The sequence below is a fragment of the Xiphophorus hellerii genome, chromosome 23, assembly GCF_003331165.1.
Source record: "Xiphophorus hellerii strain 12219 chromosome 23, Xiphophorus_hellerii-4.1, whole genome shotgun sequence".
Classification (NCBI taxonomy): Eukaryota; Metazoa; Chordata; class Actinopteri; order Cyprinodontiformes; family Poeciliidae; genus Xiphophorus; species Xiphophorus hellerii.
This window is the reverse complement of record NC_045694.1, coordinates 20,897,192-20,917,641: the sequence shown is the minus strand read 5'-3', so window position 1 is coordinate 20,917,641 and position 20,450 is coordinate 20,897,192. Positions and strand designations below refer to the sequence as shown.

The 20,450-nt window shown below is 38.8% G+C and overlaps 1 protein-coding gene across 5 annotated transcripts in view; it reads right to left on the bottom strand.

The window, feature by feature from the left end:
• gria3b (glutamate receptor, ionotropic, AMPA 3b) overlaps window positions 1-20,450 on the bottom strand; it is a 109,445-nt gene that overhangs the window by 20,850 nt on the left and 68,145 nt on the right. For 4 of the 5 annotated variants that reach the window (XM_032554438.1, XM_032554439.1, XM_032554436.1 and 1 more), the window contains exons 5-11: window positions 13,406-13,459; window positions 11,005-11,166; window positions 10,130-10,297; window positions 9,652-9,756; window positions 6,125-6,223; window positions 2,771-2,977; window positions 379-752 (exon numbers count right to left, since the gene is read on the bottom strand). In XM_032554438.1, the coding sequence (XP_032410329.1) occupies window positions 379-752; window positions 2,771-2,977; window positions 6,125-6,223; window positions 9,652-9,756; window positions 10,130-10,297; window positions 11,005-11,166; window positions 13,406-13,459 (1,169 nt within the window). Of the gene's footprint in view, window positions 1-378; window positions 753-823; window positions 2,682-2,770; window positions 2,978-6,124; window positions 6,224-9,651; window positions 9,757-10,129; window positions 10,298-11,004; window positions 11,167-13,405; window positions 13,460-20,450 lie in introns of those variants that run through there. The other variant, XM_032554440.1, reaches the window with a different exon arrangement.

The window sequence follows — 20,450 nt, the reverse complement described above, 5'->3', positions numbered from 1 at the left end:
AGAATGTTTGGAAGAGTTGAAGAGAATTTCCCAAATGTAGGAACATTTTACCATTTGTCATGGAGGTGTCAAGCAGATGGACTTTTTCCCTGTGAGTGGCACTAGTGTTTCCAATAAAGTGAATGGAATAATAATAAAGGAGGACCATCTCAAAATCATTACAGTACATTTCCCAATAAATTAAAGGCTAGAAACTTCGACACTAGTGTGGGCGGTTCAAAAAACATTTAGTTTTTTTTTGTTTCTTCTACCAGCAACAAATGTTCTCTTCATACAACATTTGTGCTATGCATGCAAACCTCTGACCACAATCCAGATAAAATTACACTTTTATTTGTACTCTATCCCTTAACTAGGTGTCTACTGAAATTCACCCACCTTGGAGAGATGTCGCAGCCCTGCTGCATGAAGGCGCCCAGTGAGAACCACAGAGAGTTGAAGATGCCAAAGTCATTGGGAGGATCGGGGGGAGTCTGGGGGTCTTTGGTCTCATCCTGCTCCTCAAGGTTCCACTCATACGGGCTGAACCGACTGACCAGGAACAGTACCACGCTCACACCAATGTAGGCAAACACTATACACATCCAGATCTCATAGGCCAGCGGGTCCAGGAAGGAGAAAACGCCAGGCTTGGATTTTTGTGGCTTCTTTATCATAATGGAGATGCCCAAGCTCATAAAGGGCTTGGAAAAGTCTATCACCTCCTCTCGAACCAGAGTAATGGTGAGAGGCGCAACGGCTATATCTGCCCTCTGGAAATAGGGACATGCACAGGGAACATGTTAGGGAAATAGGTCATTGTATGTGTGAACGACTGCAGCTGTTTAAAATCTCAGTTTACATATGACTTTTAAGAAAAAAATTCTGTTTTAACGAGAGCTGTAAAAAAAAAAAAAGGTGAATCACATAGGAAAGCAAAAACATTGCTGGAAATGTAGGCAAGGTCTAAAATGAGAAGCAAAAATTTACACAGAAATATTGTTCTATTTAGAGGTAGAAAAGAGAAAAAGCTGAGAGAGAGAGGCAGCTTGGAAATGACCCATTGAGACAGAAGGGTATTTGAGCAATGTTTGACTAAATGAGGCAGAAAGTGGAAGAAAAATTTCAGATATATAGAAACAAAACACCAAATTGAATTTTTGCACGGAAGTAGCACAGAAAAAAACTGTGCATGTGTTTAATTAGACATTTTTATCTGCAGAATGCAAAATCATTGCTGCACATAGACATCTGAAAGCACTGGCAGTGTCTTCCACTTGGTTTCCCAAACATAGCTTATTCTGGCGCTGTATTTTTTTTTCTCCAAGCTGTTTCTCTTTATCTCCTTCTCCCTTTGCTCTGCTACTTCAATCACATTACGCTATCAAAACAAATCCAATGAAGGTGGTGCTGCCCTTTTTTTTCAGAAATCACAACAGCTTTCTCTGTAAAAGCAGAAGAAAATAATTAATCATGTCAGACAATGTTAGTGCATACTGTGTGTGTGTGATTAATTAAATAATGCTCCTCTTCAAAGAAGCAAGTGTGGGAAAAGACAATAGCGTCCATTGTTACATTGTGCTGCGTTTGCCTTTTCATGTCAAAAAATGAGAAAACATCGAACTGAAGGAGCACAAGGCGGAGAGTGTTTGCTTTTTATGAGGTCGAAGCAAGGAGCGACACAAATAGAGCCAATAAACACGACTGTTTTCTTTACCCTGTCAAAGCAACACTAAGACGTGGGCTATAACCATTTAATTCCTGTGCTGTGTTCAATCAACGGCCAGGCAAACAAAACAATAAAGAGGAGCCTCGGGCCAAACCTTTTAAAGACAACTAAAATCAAATTAATTTACTGGTCAAAAGGTCAGAATGTACAAAACTATTAGAACCAGCCCACCTGCTGTAAAGGCGCAGGGCTGGAAAGACTTGACTGCAATGTGTTTGGAATCAGTTTCCCACCACTTTCATCTGCAGAGAGTGGACTTTTCCTATTTGAAAGATTATTTGGCACATGAAACTGTGCAATCTCTCCAGCTGATAGTAAGGATATTGAACAAGCGAGGAGGTCTGACTCTCATGCATTTTGTATTTGGCCTCTGCTCAATTATTGAGGCCTCAAAAAAAGGTGACTGGGAGGGGTTGGGATAATTTGGGAAATTCTTAAGGTGTTGCAAGTGCCCATGCTGACTCTCGTCAGATGTATAACACACCGTGACCCCCGTCCTTAATGCAAAAGGTTGTGAAGCGCAGCGCCATATGGATCTTGTTGCTTCAAACCGCAAACCATCATTTAGCTGTTGATTCTGAAGCAGATTACTCAGCTGTGAATCTGGCATAATTCATCAAACACGTGAAACATTGAACATAATTACACAGTCACTTCAAAGACATACAATCTTTCATTCATCAAAGTGATTACAGTGTGTTTGCCATATGGACTCATTGTTTTCATGTACCTACCTCTGTTTCGACTGAGGGAGAGAAAGGGAGAGAGACAGTTTCTAAACTAAGCAAGAAGGATTAATTGCAATGAACAGCACTGAGAAATGATTTCATTTTCTCCGTCTCAAGATGATCACCAACTCCCCAATGCTTCAGGCTGCATTTGACAAATTCACTCACAGCTGAGCTTCAAGGGACATCATGGGACTTTGAACTGGGGCAAGAGCTGATGAGTTCACCGCGGGTTTGGTGATCACCTTAAGACAGAAAAATGAGATCTCCTCTCATGTTGAAGTTCCTTGCAAACTGTCATGTAATCAGCAGAATCGAGACTCCCAGTACTCACCCCATAGACCAGTTCACCCACCATCCCGTTCCACGTCTTGGTCTCAGGGTCTCGGGCTCCATACTTGCCGTCCATTACTATTGACAGTTTGTACTTAATTCCAACATGTTTGGCAATCTCAGATGCTAAATCGACGCAGTAGCCTTCATATCTGTCATTCCCCTCCAGATGCATATAATTTTTCTTGTACATCACATAAGGAGCTTCCTGTTGATTCAAACATATGCTGGTTTATTCACTCCTATGCCCTTGTACACGTATAAAAAATACAGAAATATGCAAACATGCGTTCAAATACATGCACATACACCGAACACGTACACACGCAAACAAAAGATACACACACAAGTATTTTTGACATTGGATCTGTTTAACTTAAAAGATTTTCTTTATCCCTGACCTCCTAACCTCTAACTCCATAATCCATGAGTAATTCTTAATCCAGCTTTTTCCTCAAACTTCCCCTGTTGTTCAGGGTTAAGGTTGTTCTCATAATTAGGATGTTAAATACTAGTATATCCTCACTCAGTGGCCACTTTATTAGGTATCCCTGTTCAAATGCTTGGCAATACAAATAGCAACTTGGCTAATTACATCACAGCAAGTCCATACATTTAAGGCATCTTGATGTGGTAAAGATGAGGAACATGGTCTGGTGTTGGTGCCCGACAGCCTGGTCTGTAACTCAGAAATGGCTGATGCCATAATTTAGAGGAGAATGGGTAGACTGGATCAAGATAATAGAAAGGCAACAACATCTCAAGAAGCCACTTGTTGCAACTATCTGCGATCTTGGAGATGATTGGTGTCAGCAACATGAAAAACACCTTGTGTCACCACTGACAGCTAACAACAGAAAACTGCGGCTGCAGTGAACACAGGCTCAAAGGACTGAGACACTGACATGTGGCAAAGTCCGATGCATTTCAATTGAAGCTGTAAAATTTAAAGGATACAATTTGGTATAAACAACATAAAAGCATGGGTCCCTTATATTACAGGTTAGACTGAAAGTGACAGTGTAATGATTTGGGCGATATATATAATGCCACACCCAATTTGATCTTTGTGGCTGACAATTTTTATCTCTTTATATCTGTATTGTACCAGTTTTCCTATGCCTATTTCCAACAGCATAATGCACGATGTCCCAAACCTCAAATCATTATGCTAAAACGACAGTTGTAGTTTAGAGCTTTTGGTATTAATACCAGTGAGTTTTTAAGACAATGTATATTTCCAAAGTTTTCACATAAATATGCTGAGTGTGACCTCTGCAACAATCTTTGCTATAACTGATCGGGGACCAAGAATCAAGTGGAGGACAAAATAATAATGGAAATATAAATATTTTAGTCTTTGATATTTAGGTTCTTGTCATTTTTGTTCTGTTTTTTGTCTTAAGAGTTGTTGTGTTGGGTGTTTCATAAAACACATTATTTGAAATCTCAACTTTGTTTGTGGAAAAATGTCACCAAATGGTTCTTACTGTGCTCAAACATGGAATAACGGATCCTGACCTCATGGCATGTGTGAAACTAGCCATAGTATGTTTCACATTTTTAATTCATGGGAAATTGCTCTCTGTCCTTGTAATGTTTTCCTTGAAACGTGACCACAGATGCACACCAAGCACAACCACACACACAGTCCATATATTACTAGCAGCTACAAACATGTCCATGCAGTCGTGCATAAACAAATGATGGCCTGCTAATGCACAAATATGCAGTGATAAAAGCAGAATGATCACACGGTTCGGCTGCTCTTATCAAGGCTTGACAGCCAGCAGACACCAAGCCAAACCGATCTGTAGTAAACTGTATTTTAATCTGCAAGTCAAACTCAGTGACTTTTTGTACGTGTAAAAAAATATACATTTGTAAATTTTACCAGCCACATTATTCTTATAATCAGGTTGGGTCACTGGTAGGCAAGGCATGGGTCAGCTCAGTGGAAAATGGGGATGAGAACAGGGGTGGGGAATGGGTTTCACAAGTAAATGCCAGTGACAGTAGAGGGATCAGAGAGTGCCTCTGCTAACTCAGCAAGCACACTGCACCAATGCACAGTTTGTTTTATTCAATAAATGAAAAAAAAACATTTTGTTACATAATTAGTAATTATTAAATAAATAATTAAATAAAAAACACTTAATGGATTAATAAAACTATGATCCTATTATAAGTAAGCAAACAAGCTAATAAATAAAAAAAAAAAAATCAACCGGTTGCTATTTGTCATTTAGAATCAAGCAACAAAAAAATTCTTTATAACAACAATAATTAAAAGAAGACCAGGAGCGTGCCAGTTGTTTCACTCCATTTTTAAAAAGACTTGTGCAGCTCATCCTTCCTCTAACTGAGCACATCGTCATTACAGAACAACAGGGCTGCTCAGGAGAGGCGGCATTGTCATTACAGCCACACACAATTAGAGTGCAAGTGGGAGAGCAATGATTTGTTTGTTCTGTGCTGAATGTATCCCATCACACTGGATCCACAGAGTATTTTCTACTCAGGCAGTCTGTTTTTCCTTCTCTGGAGATGTTCAGTTGTTTCCTCTCACTTCTGTGTGATTCTCATTCATTTACATATATATATATATATTTTAAGATAATTACTGCTTTTCAGAAAATTTTTCTCCATCATCTCAAAATGTTTTGTGTTGCAATAAAATGTGTCTGATATGAGTCATCCAGTAAGCCTGAAATATTTGGTTGAATTAAATTAGCTTAAGAATGTGCTCCATTTCTCTTAATGTGGCTTACTAAAGTGCTTAGGGTTAGTATATACTTCAACACAGAACACATGGAGGAGCAATACAAAATAGATTGAAGAAGTGATAACTGGGAAAACCGCCATACCAACTTATCCTTCTCCAATGCTGTTTATTTTGCTTTGCCCAGCTTGTGAAACCATTGCAGCATCATTCTCTCGTCATTCTGCAGTCAGTCTGTCCCAAGTGTCATTGAACATTTACTTGAAAAGGACAGACGGGTCTACTTACGTATGCGTTTTATGTTTTGCTTTGTTTTTTGTAACTGATGGAGTCAACTATAATCACTTACACCATTTATTGTGACGTCACTGCTACGACAGGCCACTAAAACATGGGAAACCAAAATGCTTTGACACCCACACGGATACAGTTGAAACACTCCCCCCGCCCCCGAAACCGCCACCTTCGCTGATCTGGGGCCGACTGTTTCAACATGTAGTGAGTGGGTGGAAAGCAACACAAAAAAGATGTGGTTCTACCCGTCCAGGACAGAATGTATCACTCATTGGAATCAACACCATGACCTCGAGTGGCAGAATACGTGAAACACTTAAAACTGCGTGGAAAGTGTACCATAATAGTAGTGACCACAATGGTTCGGTTTTCCTCTGAGATGTTGACCTGAGGATCCATAATATTTACAAATCCTGTGTACTCGTTCCAGCAACCAATCTGCAAAGAGAAATCAGCCGTAAGCGATACATTACAATACACTGATGAGAACACCAATGAGAACATGGACAGTGCCTTTCAAAAGTATTAATTCCCCAAAGTCTGTATGTCACTCTAACCAAACTATAAACATGGGGAAACATGGTGGAGGTAGCATTATGCTGTGGAAATACCTTTCCTAAGGAAGTACAGGGAAGCTTGTTTATGTATTTGGAAGATGTTTTTTTTATCCCAAGTGACTTACAAACATGGATGTTTCAATGCAGTTAATATAAAAGCTAAGATACTCAGAGGGTAGATCACTAGTCAGTTTGTGTCAGAGATGTCAGGAGCGTCAATATAGTGCACAAAGAAACTAGAAGTGATTCAACTGTTCAAGCTTCATCCAAGTTTGATCACTGATAGTCCAGAAATTAGAGCTTGCCTTCTTTTGAGTGCAAATATGCCACTGACCCTTTGGAATGAGCACATATTAAACCCATAAAGAGCCATTTTCAGGCACATTTGGTGTGTTCACCCCGTCTTACCAGAGTATCCTTCTAGCTAAGGTACATGAAGCTTGAGATGCTAAAGACATTTTAGAGCTCCCAAATTCCAAAACATAACTTTCACTACTGCCACAGTCCAACACAATGGATCAATGATGCAAAAAAGAAAAGGTGAGAGTTTTATTTGTCTATCACATTAGGTCCCAATGTAACATATTGCTATGCTTTTTGTGAGATGACAAAATTTGAAAAGATTCAGGGGATATGAATACTTCTAAAAGGCACCGTAGAGGGGGTACATATTATTTTGAACTGTGCAGTGATGCAAACTCATTTAAATAACAGCACACATCCCTGAGGCATGCTGCTTCCACCCTGAAGTTCAACTAAAATAGCAGCAAACGAGTGGACTGCTAATTCAGAACAGGCAAACAAGAGCTCCACATTTGTCCAAGAACACAGTGAAGACTTAATATTTCTGAATTCAACATATAGATGAGTGCCAAGATTATAAATTTCAGTTTTTGGTTTTGTTTTTGTGCTGGAACCAAGCAGCTCCTGTGAAATATCCCTTACATATCCTTTACACCTTCAGCTTTGGAGGTTTTTATAGTAAATTATTGATACGCAGGCCGGCTAACTGCATGTACAGTGAATAATTAAGGACACTATTCCAGGGGCTCCACAGTTTCTTTAGCTCGCCTGTTGCAGCCCGTCTGTATTCTGCTGTGCAGATGTTTAAGGCAAATCACTGTCAAGTGTTTGTTTGCGCATCTGAAATAATGGCTGCTTTGGCTCATGATGAAACGTGTTGCATATGTAGTTGCCAGCAGTGTTGCTGGCTGGGAGTTTCCCCTTCACATCTGGTGAGCATTTTTCTGTTCCTCAGATCTTTCACTGAATTCGACAAACAGGTGTACAACAGTGCATTAACTTTCAGCTCCAAGAGGAGGTGCTAGAAAACAGCAAACTTCTAAGACTTGAACTCCAAACTGAGCTTACAGCTGTGAATGTATTTAGTGCATTTGCCAGAATAATAATAAAAAAAAAAGTTCTTAAATGCTTCCTTTTTTTTCACCCCATCCATTTGTCTGACAGTTATATTTCAGAGGTGTTGCTGGTGGGACGGAGCTGCTGGAGCTTGAAGAGCTCCAGAAAGTATGTCCTGATCTCACCCCAAGCAAGTGCAACACATATCAGCTCATACATCACTCGTGGCAGTCACAGCTAAGAACCCTCATCCTCTAGCTGTCACCGGGGTGGCTGAGGCTGCAGGTCCTGACAAAGTGTTGCCCGTCTTGTCTGATCTTCCCTCCCCCACGTTCTCCCACTGACCTCCTTTCTCCCTCTCTCGCTATTCATCTCCCTGCTCTCTCTGCCTCTGTTCGGCCGTGCGGGGATGTTGGTGAGGGCTATGCAAAGCTAATTGAAGTGTGGGCTTTGGACGCCTGCAAGGCAGGCAGCATAATCACACATCATATCAGACTGAGCCTACACTTATCCGGCAAAGGAGAAATTCACAGCTGCCTCTTGGATCTCAGTAGGGTTATGAAATAAAACCAGAGGTCATCATATGGTTCTGGTTATAATGTGAACGCTCCACTGGCAATTACCATTTTGAAGAGGAGCCAGAGGAATTCTTGGATACCTTTTACTGTAATTGGTTATTGGAATGGTAATTACTGTCAGGAGAGAACCAAAATCATATCCGCACTATCCCACGGCAACAGGAACGCCATGCCGTTTTTTACAGCACGGTTTTAGCTGTCAGATTGGAGGCTCGGTGTGATTTGTGGACCTTTTAATGCTTGCTTTTACCTCATCAGTGCTGCTACCTAACAGAAGTTCAGAAAGTAATCAGGATTATTTTTTCTACCCTTAAGATCCACACAGCTGCTAATGAAATCGACTTTTGAAGCCCCAAGACTTGAAAGAACTTTGTAAGATCACAGTTTAGGTTTTAGGCTATGCTTTAGGAAGTCGGATTTCAACATCGTCAGCCTTCGACAGTTTTATGCATGACTAAAGCATGACCGGCTGCATTCATTGTGGTTTGGTACATTACTTTCAGAAAAGTCCATTTGAGATTAATTAGTCCTCTGTTTTGTGAACTTGTTCAGAGAATGGAGAACTTGACTGATCACCTGGTTAATTTGTTTTATTTTTTAGAAATAATTTGGCATTATTTACAAAATTATAATCTTATTGCAATAAAGAAGCTTAAAAAAATTACAAAATAAATTGACAAGACCAGTGACAAGAGTATTTTTTTGCCAACAACTATACCCTTACTTAGTGGCACCTCTTGAAAAAGATACATTAAGATAAAATTCATCATTTAGTGAAGTTACATAAACCCACGCTGGAAATTTTACAAAAAAAAACAAAAAAACATTTAATTTTAGTTCATTTTGTTAATTCCACATTGAAAAATAATAAATGTTTTATAAATAAATGCCTGGAACCACAATTACTGACATCTCAAAATATTCCAAATAAATAATGGTAATCTTAAAGTTTTTTCTTAAAGTTTTTTTGGGGTCAATACTTTTAATTTCCTTTGACGGTCCATGAACTTTAAAGAGTAAATCTCAGCTAAGGTGCCAGTAAGATTTAAAGCTTTTTATGTAAAGTCACATATGAATGGTTTTAGATAAAATGCACAAACAAACTATTTGTACATTGCATTTTCTTATACAGGCCTGCAAGTATACCCATGTTCTGTTTTATATATTTTTTTATTTCTAATAGAGTGTAAAATCCCTCATTGTTATTATTGCAACATTTTAGTTTGACAAAGTTTTCATATTCTAAATAGGTACTGGGGATGCAAAGGTGTAGAGTTTTGCTGCTAAATACAAGCCAACTTAAACATTTTAACTTTAATGTTGGCTAAGGGAAATGATTCCAAGTAGCTCTGACAGCTGCAAAAGGTCTTACCTTCTTTGGCCCATCCTTTTTCATTTCATGTATCTCTATTGTGTAATTGGTCCTGCGGCCATAGTTGTCAAACTGGATATTCCCAGTCATCCCCTGCAGCTGGACCTGACGGAAAAACAGACACTTAGAGCTAGGGAAAAGTGGGAGGCTTGCATCACTTTGCAGATATAGCTGGCAATGCATTAAGGTGCCCGTGTCCATTTTGCAACTGGAGCGCACTCAGTCCGTTAATCAAATGATGAACTGGATACGCTTTAATAAAAGATGTAGTTTTATGGTAATGAGGGCCTGGATTTGAGTGAGCTCTGCACAGAGATATCTGGAGGCAGAGAGCGGAGAATAGCTCTGCACTCTCTCCCCTTCTCTCTGTCACTTTCCATCTTTATCATGCTAACCCTGCATCACTACTTCTCCCAGGCCCGCTTTTTTTTCTCTGTTTGGTCTCAGCCTACCACTCCCTCCCATATTCCTTCCTTACCGTTTTCAGAGCTCTCTCGATGTCTATGCCCTGGCTCCAGGGTACGGCGGGATTTGCCAGACAGTCTCCTGCGCTGCCTCGACGAGAGACGTCTACACGTTGGCGCCTCAGGTACCTGAATGCCTCGGCTATCACTAGGATGGCGTCGTGGGTCAGAGCAGAGGTGTACTGTCCAAAAAGAGAGTGATAAACACAAACAAGAGAACATACGATGCTGAAAAAAATGTGCTGTGAAAACAAAAAGACTTTTTATTCTTTGGGAGACTGTTAAATTGAGAGAAGTCAGATGAAAAAGAGGCAGTTTGTGTGCTTCAAAGCATTTTGGTGTCTGCCGGTCAGGTTTGTGTGGTTTGGAGTGAATGCAAACTTTGACACCTTGCTTATTGGTAGGTTACATGCAACTTAAGCTATCAAGGACTTATCTAAATGTCAGGACCTCATTCAAAACTTTATTGCGGAGTTAGGTGGTGAATAAAGGATAAAAGTTTGATTTTTATCTCCCACGTACTTACCCTGCAACTTCTCCTGACCTTTTCACCACTGAGGGGTTGAGCCACTTATTTGTTGACCACCACACCATGGCGAAATCTAATTAAATGGCATTCCAAATCCATTTCTTCCTTGATCATTGTTTAATTAGATGTAAATTGAAGCTGCAATATAACCTTGGCTTGCACTGCCTATCAATATATTGATTGCTCTGAGAAATGCAAAGCAAAGACGCCACAAAGAGCGAGGGAGGGTAGGCGAGAGGGCAAAAGAATGATAAAGGCAAACAGGATGAGAGAGGAACAGCTGATGGAGATCACTTCAGAAGGAACGACTGGCGTGTTCTGCATGCACAATGTAATAAAGCCCTGCAAAAGCCTGACTACCTTCAGAGGAGCGTTGCGAGCTTCTGGGAATTCTCTTTCATCCAGCTGGTCCCATCGCTGTTTGAACTGCTGCACAATTGGGTTCTCAGGGTTGACGATCTGAAACCCTGAAATGTTGGCTCCTCCAGCAATGACTTTGCCCATACTCACATTCGAAAATCCCTAAAAAATTACACAGGAGTGAAATGGGTCAGTGATGACACTCTTGCAACTTGCTGTTTTTTGAGAAATGTGATTTTTGTTTGTTTATTGGGCAAAAGAACCAAATGTCAAGACAGAAAGTCGGGGCGGTGTTTCGAGCGAGAAACTAATATGTAAATCAAATTATGTAAGGCAATGTTGTCGGAAAAGTATACCAAAGAGATTTTGAAAAGACATCTGGAAAGTTGACACAAGCTTTTTGCTCTATTCGAAAGACAAACGGCCTTCATTATTTTTTTTTTCTCCTGCATCACACAACACATTGCATTCATGACTACAAAAACATTGGGTTGAAGCTGCAATGTACACCTGGTAGCTATGTTGGATCGAGTTTGGATCATGTTCACATAAAAAAATCACTGCAGAGTTATTTTGGTTCCCACTCTAGAGTAATTGTTGTGTTCACATCTACACAAATGAACCACATCAAGGTGGGAAAAGAACCAGAGTTTCAAATACACTAAAATCCTATGATGTTTAAACACCTTCAAAAACATATGAGAAAGCTTTGTATCTTTGGATGTTAGGCAAAAATGTATCTTTATCAATTGTTCAACATTGTAGAAAGGCAGCCATCCAGAGTCTGTGTTGCATCATGTAAGACAAAATATTTTAGCTGGCTGCCATGTTTGCTTTCCAGTATACAACGGGTCCAAATGCACTGCCTTTAAATCGCCTTCTTCACCCAAGAACCATGAAAGTTAGTTCTTTTCATGGTAAAATTGATGTTTTCTTTCTAAGGCCCAACATTGGGAGCTCATGGTGTGTGAGAACATGTGTCTGCCTCCTGCATAATCACATCTTCTACAGCCAGAGAAACAGCACAAAGGGCACCAAGTGAGAGCAAGCCTTCAATTTATAAAAACTCCCCTGCTAATAACAAGCTGAAATTAGCTACTCCTTCCACAGAATGTGGGAAAATAAGGAAAGATGGTTAAAAAGGTTAAGTCATCTTTATCTAATACACCATTAGTATGCTCAGTGACTGTGCAGTGTATTATGACAGCAGGGTTTGGATTTTTAATCATGCATTTGATTTTTTCTTTTTCAGGCTGGAATAATTACAAAATACCACCTCAACACGTTTTCACAACAAGTCTTGGGTGCAGAAACCTGAATTTGTTGTGGATTTCCATTCATAGTGAGAAATGTATACACGTGAACTCCCACTAATGTTTGGATAAATACTCAGTAGCAGATTGCTAAGCTTCTGGCAATTTGCTACACTTAAAATATCTCTTTTTTTTTCACATTTCATCTGGCTATGTGCTGGCTGAAATTGAAGATAAAATGTTTTTGGAGATGGTCCTATTTCATCAATATCCTATCCATTTTTTTTGCAGTGCACCAGTACCACCATCAGCAGCCATCATCACCTTGCTTGACAGATGGCACAGTTTTCTCGAGTTTCAAATCCTCCAAATATAATTCCTGTCATTGACTATGAGAGCAGCAGACTCAGTGGCTTCCCTTAAAGACCTGCTAAAAACACATCTCTCTTTTTTTTCTGTGATTTTTATCTTGGAATGCACTTTGTAAATACAGTTTTACTTACTTACTCGTTGGATTGAAATAACTCTAATCTCTCATTGCAAAGAATTTCCCAGACATCATGTGGATTGTTCTTGTAAGCTGCAAAATTTCAGCTGAAGATTTTGGAGCAGCGGCTCCTCTAAATTTTAGAAAGTGCCAAAAGACATGTCAAAATCTTGCTTAGCTATGGGAGTTTCAGATCCCTGCTCTGTATCTTGCTTCGCTTTACAAAGACAATGGATGACTGTTTGGTTCTAATGATTGAACAATTATTTGTTCCAACATGAAAATAGTCCCAAATCCATATTAAAACTCCTTATTATTAAAGTAGGCTAAAATTAGGCAGTCCTTCTTTTGTGAACCATTCTGATTAACCAGCTAACTTACACTAACTTAGACTTGTATAAATATATATATATTGGTGCTATATATATATGTGTGTGTGTAATCCTATGTCTGGGCTGAATACATGCAAACTTCTGACTAGAACAGCATAAAGAACAAACAAAAAATTTACAGAGCAACGAAAAACATGCAGAGCACCTTTTTTCCCTACTACATACTGCAACCCAACTATGAGTATGCAAATTTTTTTCTATTACATGTAGCAAAAAAAAAAAAAAAAGGTTACTCTCCCTCTCAGGGGAGCAGCATGGTTATTACTCACAAGATTGACCAGAATGTAGTGGTAACCATGGCTGTTCTTCCCCGCGGTCACAACCTGTGGGAGAAAAAAAAAACATCAATACAGCAAACCACCCATGAGATGAGGGAAAGGGGGTCGCGGCTAATGTAAGTGAGTGCAACAATCTCCGTAAATGCAGCGACGACCCGCGAGTGCACCGGATGTCACAGGAGTTTAAACAAAGCAAAGTTCTCTAATGGAACAGGAGAAAGCGGGGAGGCAGGAAGTGTTCATTAAAGAGGAAATGATAATAAGGCAGAAACAAGAACAACGTGAAGCCTCGTTGAATATTCAGCTTGCTTTGAAGTCTTTCACAGCTGATGGAGGAATCTTTTACAGCTGCTGGTCTTAAGGTGGAAATGTGGGAAAAAGTATTTCAAAGAAATTTACAGTGAGGCAATAAGACGTGGATCACACTATGCGTTGAAAATATCACACCTTTGGAGAAGAACAGCATGTTTTAACCTACGCAGCTTGTCTGAAAATAGTAAGCGGTGTTTCACTCTCATTGCAGCCCTAAAAACCATATGCTACCATTTTTCTTACTCCATGTTTTATTTTTATTTTTGTTTTATTTTGGTGCATCTGTAAACCCTCCGGCAAAACCTTATAATAGCCCGGCTTTCTGTGAGCTGCTCCTGGTCAGACTGCCCAGCCAGGGCCTCGTGCCGTCTGTTTTTTCCCAAGTTTTCCGTCTTCTGCCGATTGACTTCTGAGCGAGTGAAGACCACAGAGATGAAGTTTGTATAGATCAAGGTTTTCTTCTTTACAAACACAGCAACACCAGTTTACACCAAAATCAGCATGTTTGCACATGTTTGGCTCAGGCTCTGGTTCTAAAGCAAACTGTCGGTTTATCATGTTTGAGTTTGCGTGTTAAGCCGAGGACACAGGATATTTGTTACAAGGGATAGTTTACAGCACTCCCACAGAATGGGAGCGAGTGATGAAAGGTACCCTTGTTTTCCTGCAGCTCAGGTTTTCGCTCTCATTTCAGCTGCAATTACAACATTTGCCTCAACTCCGATAATCTTAGCAGATTTTGGACATGCTGGTATACAGTAGCGTGAAGCAATTTGAACTTCATCCTTGCTTAGGCATAGCAACCTGAAGGATAAAATAAACCACTTGTCTGCCTCCCTGTAGACACCAGTCAGTTGTTAACAACGGGGAAAAATGTCAGCGGTGCTTTTCAAGAACGGCACATGAGGGAGCACAACCACACAAAACCTCTCACTCAGTCTGTATTGATGGGTCAGCATTCTCTGACAGCTTCCTCATCATTAAGGCTTTGCACCTCCAACGGCGCATGATGTCAGACAGATGGGAACAAACCAAAAGAATGAAACAGAAACAAAGAGGAAATGAACTGATTACAATGCTGAAATAGCAAGGAGTTGGCTTTTAGATCCCATCAGTCTCATTTCTAATGAGTAAGTGACAGAAAATGTCATGGAAATACATTTCTGCAATGCTTTTAACGACTTAGATGGAGCAGTTAATCACATATCTACTTCGTGCAATGTATTTCAAGCACTGCTGCATTTTTGCAGCCAAAGACCAGGGCTCCACACTCCTTTCTGTGTGTGCTAACCTTGACTCTGGCTGTAAGCCTCCTCACACCTGCTCTGGAGCAGAGCATAGAAAGACTTCACCGCTTGCATGCCTGCAGCCCACAGCCAGACTGGCAACAGCTACATAAGGCAACCTTGGGATGAAGTACAGCAAGACACTGATGACAACAGATATACACAGCACCTCCAGCCAGGACACACAACCCTTTACCCTCAACTTATTTTAATAATCAGTCAGCAAGATTTGACTCAGGCTAAAACATACACACTGCACCACTAAACGACTGGTCTATGTTATATAAAATCATTCATTTTAAGTGTTAAAGAACCATTACCAAACAAAAGTGTACAGCAAATAAGCTATATTTATTTCAACATAAAGAAACAGTTGTTTTAGAAGTAAAAAGGACATTTATGTTAAGACACTCTTAAGAGTAATACTAACCAATTGTTTTTAAAGTGGTTCCTGAAGGAAGGTTTAGTATCTTAAGACACATTAACAGTCAGCACCCATTCAGTTTGTATACTGAGGGAGTAATTCTCAGTGAGCGCTCCGGCTAATTCTGCCCGTTCTAAAGTGGATTTCAATTAAAGCGGATTTGCCGATATGGCAAAAATAATGCACTTTTTTTCCCCACAAGCCTTCCGGAACCCCCAGGTCTTTGGTAAAAGCGTTTCTCTAATATGAATCCATTTACTTTGGCTTTATGTTTAAGTTCATAATTATTTATCATGTCCTGTTTTACTTTAAAATAACACTAGCAAACACAGGGAATAGAACACATGATTTAAAGTCTCAGAGAGAAACCCCATGATCCAAAGAACATCTGTGATGTGTTTCTGATTTATTTTAGCAAGTATTACATTAATTATTTGATTTTATCTGTGTTTATTTTTCTTTCTTTTTTTTTTTTTTCCCGTGTCAGGTCTGGCAGTGTGGGACTCAAAATTGTTGTCTGAGTGCCAAGGTGAGGCCCAGCAGATTTAATTTCACAAGCAGAGCATTACAGCAGGTGTAATGCTGGTTTATGAAGCTAATGAAAAAGGATTTAAATAAAACTGATTTGCCCATGCAAGACTGGAGGATAAAATGTTTTAGCAGACCTTCAGTACATCCTAATACGTTCTGATCTACTGTCCTCATATTGCCTAACCCTAATCAAACCTTAAAAATATTGTTTCAAGCAAACCCTGTTTAATGGATTTGTTTTTTTGTTTTTTTTTACAACATATCAGCGTTCAAATGTAGTTGTACTTTTTGCAATAGCTTTTTAATGGAACATTTTGCAATGGAGCTTGATCAAGCTCCATTGCTTGGAGCCTGTCATCAGGGTAAATAAACATAGATGACCAGCGACGCAATGAGAAATTAAAGCTGGTGAAAGAAATTGGATGGTTTTGTGCTTGACTGGCCCTGATCTGTGATTTGAAACTAAAAATCTAATAATTTTTTGATCAGTGATTGAGCTGTGCAAAAATGCAAACAGATCTCCCTAAATACACTCAGAGTTGAAGTTGTTACTGAGGATAGGAGACACAGTTTTCTATTTTCATTGATAATAAGTTGATTAAAAATGAAATCAGACTTTTTGATACATTTAAACAGGTAATGTGACTTTGTCCTATTCCCTTTATAAGAGTTTAAGTTCCTTCTGCCATGGATCAACCTAGATTACAAAACATTAACAGTGTTTTGGAAATGTCACTGTTGACGTAAGAGTTTACTACCTCATCAGAGAATACTGCTGAGGTAAACAAACTTAGATATAGAAGCTAACCATGCTAATCATTCAAGTCATGCCAGTCTGTAATTTAACACACTAGAACAAGTTTAAAATGTCATGACTGTAATTCTTTTTTTTTTTTTATTATTTCACAATGCTGAAACAATGTGTGGTCTGTGGTTAAGACCATTCCATTTATGTGAAGAAAGTCAAACATAAGTATTTGTTAATATGGTTGATGGTCAAAATAGAAAAAAACTGAAATTGCCTAAAATTGATGTTCGCAGGTCAGAGCTTCACAAAATTGGTGAAAGGCCATAAAACTCTCTCATCGGTTCATGTCTGTAGATGTCTATGTACAAAACCATTAACTGATTGGTACTTCAGATCTGAGCTGTTTGAAGATGATTCCAGAAAAAGTCAAACGAATCTCTCCCTTATGCTTTGTGAGATCTGTGTTATGACAGATCTGATTAAAATAAGATATTGGCTCATCATCATTCACAGAATAGGAAAGAGTGCTTTGAATTCTTATGAGATGATTGATCACAATTCTCTAATTTGATTTAAATTATTGAGCTTTTCCTGGAATAATTCCTTTTGCAATCTTTAGCACAATGCAATATTTACTAGAAGCAAAGACGATTTTAAATTAGCTTACACTGGGTCTTTGTGTGTCTTGGTCATTATCTTCCATCATCCTATTACTCTCAGGTGGTCTGTTTTGCTGTGGTCTTTGGAATGCAAACATAAATGCACACCACCACTAACAAAAACAAAATCCTTCTGTTTCCCAGAATGATTTTCCCCTTTTGCACATCGATCCAGCAGCTTTCTCCACCACCTTTTGTTCTGCAGCTTAAGGAGACTTTGCAGAATTTGAGTTTTCTTTAAAGCCTCACGAGGGAAGAAAACTCATCTGACCTTGACTTCACCTTCGTCCAGCCATGAATGGGACCTATAGCCGACAGAAAGAGCCAAATGTAAAACTGCAGCTTCAGATTTTTTAGAAACGTTTCCACAAAGTATGACCTTTCCACCGCAGACTTAGCAGAAACACAGGAAAAGACAGACTGAAATGATTCTCACAACCTTATAAATATCGCTAAGGTGGATGAAGGATGAGTGAATAACAAAGTCATTAGTTTAGGTCACCACTTGATAAATGAAAGGAACCAAAATAAAATAAATTATCAAACTGAAAAGGAACATAAACGTGTTTATTCATAAAACACATTAAGGTTCATGTTCATAAAGTGCAAGATGCAAAAAGATTCAATGAATCCAAACAGTTTTGCGGTCACTGTAAATATTTTTTTGCATACCAACTTAACTGCATGATAGTATTAATAAGCCAATTACCCCAGTCAATTATCTTGTGTTTAGTGTTAGCAGACATTACCCCACCTAGTTTTTGCAGCTGAAGAAGTTGATTTGTTTTCACCTGTTACTTACACACAATTTGTTTGTATTAAAAAAAAAAACTGTTCCATTGCATGTAGCTTTAATCCTAGTGGCATCTTATACAGACAAATAAAATTGTTCTACTTCATATGACTAATCTTTACTGATGAATAAGATAAATAATGATGTCTGATGATGATTGTCATTCCTCAAAGTGGTTGCTAAGTTCAATAAATACAAAGCTCTGACTTGTTTAACAATTAAAGCTCCTCTTTGGTTTGTCATTTGAAGATAATTTAATATGATACACAGGATATGAATGCATAATTCTCTATACAATATTCAGAAAATGTAAGTAGGGTGCATCATGGTATGATCATTGCCAATGTTGGCTAGTTTTGATCTTGGCTCTGCAGGTCTTAACCACTCTGATCCTGCTTTCATTTTAGTAATCTAACAGGATCACTGCTCTAACAGGGCACTCTGATTCAAACCCATTGAATTTAAAGTATGATTTATATTTGCATTTTTAAGTGTCCATAACAAGCCATCCTGACTGCTATTTCATTTTGCTCTGCAGTGAGCTACCAAAGTGAAGCACTCAACACAGTTTGGGACAATAGGCTGAATCTGATCTCCGTAAGCCTTTGATGCAGAAGGACTTTCCTCTCTTCTGTCCCTATTTTTACTTCAAGGCTCTTGCAGAGGTGCTCTTGCTGGAGTACTCTAGCTTAATTTACAGCCGGCTGTGGCTGGGATGTTTTTTTTCCCTGGCTGCAGTGATTTATGCCCCTACAGACAGTGGCAGAAGCGTTGGCCTCCCCCTCATTGTAGAGCGTTTTAGATGCACATGACTTGTATTCAGATAACATCTCGCCATTCCTTGGAGATATAAGAGCAATTTGGGGTGGGACGTGTTGAAGGGAAGAAATCGTTTGACACCGCGGCTCATGTTTGTGTGCCAAAATTTTTAAATTCTAAGATAGCCTATCTCGTTTTTACTGAAAACGATCTGGGTAATTTTTCAAGCCTGATAACATGAAAATAAAGGTTTCCCAGGGTCACAGGCTTTATTAATTTACACTTTGTTCCTGTGCAGTCCTAGAAACATAATAAAATCTCACAGAACGTCTCAGCCTCTCATTCAAATGTTGAGTCAGCGGGTCACTTTCTCTTTAATGATAACACTTTAATCCTATTTAATTCTTTAATCACAGTTTGTAAATTGTCCTCAACAGGGAAGGTTACTGCAAGCGATTTTAAAGCAGTATGTACCAAGCATGAAGGACTCATCCAGAGCACTCCTCAAGAAGACAAAGGGGAGATAAGATAAGTTAAAATCAGAAGTGTTTTTCCAAAAGAGGCATTAGGCCAGAATCTTCCATTTTTCATATTTTCCAGTCAAGATTGCTTTATTAGTCTCCAACAGCAGAAATTTGTGCTGTTAAAAGGGTCAACTAAGACATTTCAGCAGGACGTAGTTGGTCAAAAAAGAAATAGTCTAAAAAAGAAGCAAGAATTGAAACATATTTTGTCATCATGACGTCAAATAATCTGGGTTGTTTATATATCAAACACACAACTGTAAGTCTTAAGTCTAGCTGTATTTTAGAAATGTTAAAACAGTACAAGGGGGACTTTTTGAAGGTGTTCTTGTCCACTTTTAATGAAATGAGTACTTCTACTTGCTCCTATTGTGGATAATGCAAAGAAAGTTATTTTTTATCCAAATGGCTGGAAGATTCAGAATGATCTAATTAATCTGTTTATCACATTTCTAATAATACCTACTTTGTAGGTGAAGGTCAACTTATACTTGGCATGACAGCCAAAATAATGATGCAAAACTTTATGCCTGAAGCAGTTTGATGAGGCTCTGTTTTGTCAAAAAAAAAAAAAAGTCAATGATGCAGATGAACTGAGTAGCAACTTCATGCAAACTTTCACAGTAAAAACTTAAATATATGTAAACTTCTGCAACTCATAAAAGCACAGGATTCAGAATACTGGGTGGATTATGTGTTGCTGTTCCAGAATGTTCCAGAAATATGAATGATGCATTGCAGACAGGAACAAAGCATTTACATATTTCTTTTTTCATTTATTTATCAGAATCCTGTTTTGCATTTTCAACTGTGAACAATTAACATATTTTATAGTGTTTATTTCACTGCAACTAATATCAATGTATTTAAAAAATGTATTTCTAATTTATTTGTATATGTATACTGTCTTTTAGCATATCTCATTGAAGCCTTGGTGACTTTAAAAACAATAATCATGTTACTACATTGTTCATACTCTACTGATGCCCTCCTGTTAACA